The 7,639-nt window shown below is 40.6% G+C and overlaps 2 protein-coding genes across 5 annotated transcripts in view; one reads left to right on the top strand and one right to left on the bottom strand.

Annotated features, from left to right (window-relative positions):
• The first annotated feature begins 265 nt into the window (after positions 1 to 265).
• uts1 (urotensin 1) lies at positions 266 to 2,802 on the top strand. Its single transcript, XM_061051407.1, has 2 exons — positions 266 to 590; positions 1,233 to 2,802. Exon 2 carries the CDS (start codon positions 1,236 to 1,238, stop codon positions 1,680 to 1,682), a length of 447 nt encoding a protein of 148 aa, XP_060907390.1. The 5' UTR covers positions 266 to 590; positions 1,233 to 1,235; the 3' UTR covers positions 1,683 to 2,802.
• Positions 2,803 to 5,372: 2,570 nt separating this feature from the next.
• trim54 (tripartite motif containing 54) overlaps positions 5,373 to 7,639 on the bottom strand; it is a 23,576-nt gene continuing 21,309 nt past the window's right edge. For 2 of the 4 annotated variants that reach the window (XM_061051565.1, XM_061051568.1), the window contains exon 9: positions 5,373 to 5,629. The gene's annotated coding sequence lies outside the window, so the exon portion shown is untranslated. Of the gene's footprint in view, positions 5,630 to 6,381; positions 7,276 to 7,639 lie in introns of those variants that run through there. The other 2 variants (XM_061051564.1, XM_061051567.1) reach the window with 1 other exon arrangement.

The following is a 7,639-nucleotide window of genomic DNA, read 5'->3' on the forward strand; positions in this document are numbered from 1 at the left end:
TAATATTCATCTTTAATTATGTTAAATTAATGAAAATAGTCCTATAGTGCCATTCTTTATCCATTATCCAGATTTAAAGTAAGGCCAATTAAATTCAAAGGATTGGACCCTCAGGGGGAAACTTGATACAGGTAAGTTTTCAAATACAAATAACAAAGATAAGTCAGAGATATTAAGTCTTCAAATCATGTTATTGATGATCCCTTCAAACCTGAAAAACCCTTTCCTTTCTCAAGGAATCCCTAAGACCCCCTCTGTATCCCCTTCAATGCCCCCTGTGTCCTCCTCCCTGTAAGGTCTCTTACTCATCCTTACAGTAAATAAAGATGGAGGGGAGAAAAAGACACTCCGTCCTTTCATTTTGTGTCGATCACAGCGTCCCCAGCTGTCCCTCAGGACTATATTGCCTTGTTGTCTCAACAGTTGTCCAGTTTCCAAACAGATCTGTGTTGTTGCATTGACGTCAAAGCTGCAGGCTGGATGTATAAAACCCTCCGTCCTCTCCAGTCACCGCGCTCACTGGGAAACTTCCAGACTCTGCTCCGACCTGAGATCCACAAAGTTCAGCTGCAGCATCTGCAGAGAACAAAGTGAGTATCCCAGATTTTCTACAGCTGACTTTTCTTTATTATTAAAAGCGTTAAGTTTGGTTACATTTGTGCAGACAGATTTTCGACATTTCATCTCCTTTTAGATCGTCTATTCTGTCTTTATCTCGTTTTCTTGTGCACCTCTTTATCACTTAATACAGATGACACATTTTGTCCTTTTTGTGCATTTTAATCGAGTTCATTCTCCTTCCTTAAACTTGCCGGTTTTTCTTTTTGTGCATGCATGTGATCTCAATTCATATTGACTTTGTGGTTTGCAAAATATGCGGATAACAGCTTCATACAGTTTAAACAATCAGAATAAAGAGATGTGTACCAAAGGCCTGCGTCGTATTTACAAGAATAGTCGACTTAGTGTTGTGGTAAAAGCAACATGAAGTGACATAGCATTAAAAATGATAACTATCTTTCACTTTCTCTCTTGGCTTTACACCTATTAAGTTTATTTTAGATCACTTGTGCATGACAAGTACATTTTAATTTCCCATCAGATGGGGAAAAAACTGCAAAATTATCCAACAAAAACAGTTTTGAATACGAGTTTGATTGGTGACATTCCTTCCACTCTTTCTAAGTGATTCGGTGGTCTCATTTTGTCTTTTTAAATCCCTGTGTTTACAGGACATGAAGCCAGTCCCCCTGCTCCTGCTCCTCTCCTCGGTCCTCCTCTCATCGCACCTCCGCCCCGCAGCCGGCAGACCGCGCACCCTCCCCGGCTGGCTGGATGGCAGCGGCCGCCTCCAGACGCAGCAACTGGAAGAAATGCTCATCAGAGCGGCCGCCTCCGGGGACAGCACCGCCTCAGAGCTGCTCAGCGAAAACCTCCTGAAGTTACTCCAGAACCGGAGCCGGGACCCCCTGAGCCTGCTCAACCCGGAGGAGGAGGAGACCGAGGACGACGCGGTGAGGGCGGCGGCGGCGGCGCAGCTGCTGAAGCGCAGCGACGATCCTCCGCTGTCCATCGACCTGACCTTCCACCTGATGAGGAATATGATCGAGATGGCCAAGATGGAGAGGCAGAGGGAGCAGGCTCTGCTCAACCGCAAAGTCCTCGACGAGGTCGGGAAGTAAAGCTATGATTTCTTTTTAAAAGCAGCCTCATTAAAGCAGCTTCACCGCTGTCTCAAGTATTCAAGACCTCTGACATTAGTTGTTGTTTGTGCGCCTGCCTTCCTCTCCGCATCGTTTTACGCACAGATGGTGCCAAATTACGCATCACAGCATCTACGAGCAAAATGTTAATTTATAGGTTTTATTTAAAGACTTTGGAAACGGACTTCTCAGACCCATCACCACTTCACCTCTTACTTTTCTTCACACACACACACACACACACACACACACACACACACACACACACACACACACACACACACACACTAACACACACACATCACGGCTCTGGATTTTGGACAGTTTTGTATCCCCGACTGGATTCCATACTTTTACATTTGGACAAGTTAGAGCAGTGCTGTTCTTTGTCATGTGTCTTTCTTCTTAAATATAATAATGCTTGAAGGGAAATGTATGGATGAATAGTTTCTAAATTGAATCAGAGGGTTTGACCTAAATATTTAAAAGTCTCCACTCTTTAGCTAAATGAATCTCAAGCTTTGTCATGTACAAATAAATTGGGCGACCTCAGTGACAGTAAGCTCTCTGTGATCAATCAAATGCAAGGTTTCTTGGTGACAACACAAATGTTTTGAATATAGTAACTCTGGATATGATTGAATGTGTAAATGTCAGTTCAGTCTTGATCACGCTAAGCCAATAATGAATCACTTCACAGGTTAATGAGGTTAAAAGATTGAAACTCCGATCATCCTTTCTTTTTCTGAATCTGTTCTGATGGATCAAACGTTACACGATGGGATTGTTGTGAAACACACCTTATGTCGATTAAATATTCCACCTACACCTGTACGCGCTATCCCTCCTCATACCTTCTGTTCTGTCCCTTTTTTGTTTTCGAGTGGGAGCACTATCACCTGTACTGTATCTACTGTAGCATGCTGATCTACAAAACAAAAAAAGGAAGAAAAACAGCTTTATTTTACTGTAAACATTCACGTCTGACATCGATTGAATTGTCTTTGTTTTAGCAAAAGAAAGAAAAAAAGCTTTTTTGGCCATTTATATTTTGTAATAAAAAAGAATGAAGTTAAAAAAAAAATCACTGCTTTTGAATCTTTTATTGTGCTGAACATCAGTAAATGATTTCATTATGAAATACAACTTTTTGCGATGGCTTTATGGTGTTTTCCCTTATTCCAAACACTGAAAGTGGAAACACTGGTTGCAGTGAATTTGCTTATACGAGAATTGTTTGTCCGGTTTGAGATGGGTTCGAAGGTCAAACTATTGAACGAATCTTTCAGAGCAACATTTCAAAACCTACAAGCTAGATTAAATTTAAAAGGAAGTTAGGATATTCATCAACCTCCAGAAGACGATCCCTAGTCATCTCATCGTCTCATGTCTCATTCAGCGGTAAGTAAACTCACAGTATACACTAGAGAACGAGCAGGGAGACAGGGAGGTGTGTGATTGGTTCATCAGATTGGTACCTCGTGGCAGACATTGGTTGAAGTTTTTACATTCTTACAAACTGATACAGATGATGGATTTTCTTTGTTCCTCTTTCAGAGAACATGAGTTATTAATCTCTGTCAGGACCTAAAGACAATTTACACCAAAATCTTAAAAAGTGGATCTGGAGGAAATGTAAAAGTATGACACAATACTCAAACCATCATCCCAAAAATACAGCTGTAGAGGATTTCTCTGTAATAAGCAAAGAACAAACCATGTAAAAAATATTATTTTATAAAGAGACCTCTGCTGGTAGAATTAATTATGACATCAGTAAAGGAGAAAGTCAGGTGACACGGTACAAAGAGAAAGATAGTCCTCGTTGGATGGAGAAGAGAGGGATGCTCTGGTGAAATACTAAAATAAAAGCTAGAAAACCTGAATTTAGTTTTTTTAATGTCCCTTTTGTTAACCAAAAGTAAAAAGTTATGATCCTGTCCTGAACACAACAAAGACCTGTATCAGTGGTACTGATCATGTGTTTTGTTGTACTGTGAGTATGAATGTCATGGATGTGTTTTAATGTGATCTCACTAATTCAATATCGTAAATGGAGATACAGAGAACCCAGGAAGAGTAGCTACTGTTTGAGTGACGGACAAAATTGTCCTTTGCTCGAGCTGTTAGCATGCTAATGTTAGCACAGTTAGCTTGTAGCTTCACATTGCATGTAAATTGACACAGAATGTCCAAATAATCAGTGAGTATGTTCTTCTTCTCTCTAGTTCTTGACTAAAACAGCTTTTATACACAAGGGGAGGAGCCGGCCGTCCCGTCCATGTAAACACGGCTCTGACAACAACACAGCCAGCGGGACTCGAGCTTCTCCCTCATTGTAGACAGTCATGACTCAGAGACACATTTACACAGGAGAGACTTTATGATTTATTTATGTGGAACATGTTTCACATTCTTCCTCTAAAGAAAGATAAATCAGTACTGAGTCACATTATAGACCTAACTCAGACAGTTAGAAAAATAACACTAAATAATAAAAAAATATCTGTCAAATTAATATGTGCAACTTGTCTTTACTTTTAACAGTATAAATTCTCATTTTTTAACAAAAAAACATTTTTGAACATAGTTTGAGAAAAGTTCCAGATGTGATGGTGGCTTGTTTAGTCTTCTCAAGTTTGTAGAAACAGATAAAAGAAAGGAAGAAGAAACAAACACAGAAGTCCAAATGGCCTCTGTGCTCTTTGTTTTTATGACTCAGTCCAAACTGTGGGTGTTGTGGTGATTCTTCTGCCTTAACACCTTCTGTTTGTGCTATTCTGTGTGTGTGTGTGTGTGTGTGTGTGTGTGTGTGTGTGTGTGTGTGTGTGTGTGTGTGTCTGTGTGTGTGTGTGTGTGTGTGTGTGTGTGTGTGTGTGTGTGTCTGTGTGTGTGTGTGTGTGTGTGTGTGTGTGTCTGTGTGTGTGTGTGTGTCTGTGTGTGTGTGTCTGTGTGTGTGTGTGTGTCTGTGTGTGTGTGTGTGTGTGTGTGTGTGTGTGTGTGTGTGTGTCTGTGTGTGTGTGTGTGTGTGTGTGTGTGTGTGTGTCTGTGTCTGTGTGTGTGTGTGTGTGTGTGTGTGTCTGTGTGTGTGTGTGTCTGTGTGTGTGTGTGTGTGTGTGTGTGTGTCTGTGTGTGTGTGTGTGTGTGTGTGTGTCTGTGTGTGTGTGTGTGTGTGTGTGTGTGTCTGTGTGTGTGTGTGTGTGTGTGTGTGTGTGTGTGTGTGTGTGTGTGTGTGTGTGTGTCTGTCTGTGTGTGTGTGTGTGTGTGTGTGTGTGTGTGTGTGTGTGTGTGTGTGTCTGTGTGTGTGTGTGTGTGTGTGTGTGTGTGTGTGTGTGTGGTAAATTCAGTCTTATTACGAACACGTGAGTCTTTCTTTGAACTCAAAAACAAATTATTCTCGGTGCAAAATCAAAATAATGGACCGTAGAAACATCTTAGGCGAGATTACTTGAGATGTGTTTTTCTCTAAAACACAGCAACACTGTTGTCGTTTGAAAACCTGTAAAATCACATTTTCTTTCATCAAGACTAATACTTTATTTAGATATGGATAATCTGCAGGTTTTTAAAAAGGTATATGTTACCTCTTTATAGATTTTTTTTTTTTGATGATGATGTAATGACCATAAAACCACAAGAGATTTGACTCAAATGCACGACACAGTCTCAGAGTTAAGTAAACAGTCTTTACTTAAAAAAGCAAAAACAAAATCACAGGCAAACAAATTCAAAAAGAGACCAGCAGGCTAAATCCAGGAACAGCATAGATAAAATACCAATAAGTCTAAACATGGGAATCTAAGGCTGGAACGCTTAACACTGGGTACAGAGACAAACTGGCACAGAAGGAAGAGGAGACACATACTAAAGTGAGGGGAAGACAAAGACACACAGCTGGAGACACACGAGGACAGGAAGTGAAGGATCTGAAACGAGAGAAGAGGTGAGTAACAGAAAAATAAAACAGGTAATAACTAATCAAATAAAAAAGGAAACATAACCTAAAGGCCGTGACACACCAAGGAGATCATCAACCGTCGGTCCTAGTTGGATCTCTCTGATTGGCTGTTTGGAGGTTTCATTTCTCTCCAGCTCTCCTCTCAGGTTCAGTAAAGCCCCTTGAGCATGTCTCTGTAGTCTCCATGCTTTCACCCATTAGTGCGGTTTCTCTTTATTTGTCGCCTCTTCTTTTCTTTTTCCACTAAAAGACCAAGAACTGACAACGCCAGCGCCATTTTCTACTTTTTATCAGACGTTGTTCTCCATCAGTAGACGACCTATAATACGAGTGGTGAGCGACAGCGGTGTGAAAATGGTCTACCGCCCCCTGCTGGCATGGAGAGTTATTTCCTCTCATCATGAGCAGAACGTTATGTGGTGGTCGGCCGTCGGCTGTAGTCTTTGCGGTGTGTTCAAGTGCAACTTTTTGGCCAAGACGCGAGGCGACGCCCCTAGTTCTTTGCCGTCTGCTTGGTGTGTCAGGGCCTTAAGAGGCAGAGCTGGACATGATACATAAAGCAGTCACACTACATTTTCAGCATGAAGTAGGAATAAAACATTCTTGGGGATAAATGTATATATTTGGCTTGTGTAGGTTAAAAGAAAAAATACATGAAATTTCATTAGAATAAAACGCTTATTGTGTCACATAGTTTTTTTTCTGGGTTTTTTTTGGGGGGGGGAGGGGGGGTGTTGGCAAAAAAAGATGAAACGCAGCAACCTAAATTTTGTCCAAATCTAAAGGAACTGAAAACAGTGGCGATTCAGAAATGTGCATATGGACAGCTTATTCTCTTGATCATACATGCACAAATCCAAAACGCCTCTGGCAGTATTAGAGTAACCCTCCCTAAAAAAAAAAAAAAAAAGCAAATCACATGCAGTACTACAATAATAAGCTTATCTTCCCACTGGTTCAGTTTTACATCATGCCTACTGGCTTTGTCATTCTGCTGCATTTAGGTATTTAAAAAAGAAAAAGGAGCTGTTCTTGGATTTGAAGTATTTACGTCTAGTTTGCTAAACGAAATGATTTAACTGAGGGTTTGATGCTACAAACATACACTGTTATAAAAGAGACCATTTCTATTTTATTGGCTTTAATCCTCACACTCTGTTATTTTAATTTACATAACATCACCACTTATTAACTTTAAAACTGACAGACTGCAAAAAGAAAAAAGGTGCTGAAAGCCTGTAAGAGATCTATATAAGGGCTTTAAATCCAGAAGAAAAGAAAAGACAAACTGGGATAAATCCACTGTTTACATTTCCTGTGAGCCATACATTTAGAGACATATTTACACACAATGCATTTGGCTTTTTTACCGAACAAACGGCTAAAATCTGATTGAGTTTGTTTTTCTGCTGTAGGAGGAAACCAAAGGTGGAAAATGTATGTAGAGGGTTTTTGTTTGTGTTTTTTTTCTACCATGTTTTCATTGTTGTTTCACGTCCACAGCGGGTGAATTCACTCCAACAACAGTGTGTGGATTACTTCCGGAGGATTATGGAGAAAAAACCTCTATTTCCAGAGCCTGTTTTTACATTTCCTCAGGACTGCAGCGAGGACCTCGAGTAAAAGAACAAAAGACAAAATATCATGAGATCAGTGTCATCATCCCACGCCCCAAACAATCACCAGTGACTCTCAAGCTGCTCGGTCTAATGTCCCCGCTTCAACACAGATACATAACAGCATGGAGGAGGAGGACGTTGTTGTCTTTGACTGAGTCAGCATGAATACTCTGCTGCCATCCCCTTCCTGAGTGGGTGAGGGGAATCCTTCGCTTTCTGCAGCTTGCTCTTTACGTAAGTGGTCTTGTTAGAGAAGATTTTTTTTTTTTTTTTTACACATGTCCTCTCTACATGAGCTGCTGCTGCTGCTGACTTAAGACTGTGCACATTTTCAAATATGACAGTTAATCAGCGGAGCA

This window comes from Labrus mixtus, chromosome 12, assembly GCF_963584025.1.
Source record: "Labrus mixtus chromosome 12, fLabMix1.1, whole genome shotgun sequence".
In the NCBI taxonomy this organism is placed as follows: Eukaryota; Metazoa; Chordata; class Actinopteri; order Labriformes; family Labridae; genus Labrus; species Labrus mixtus.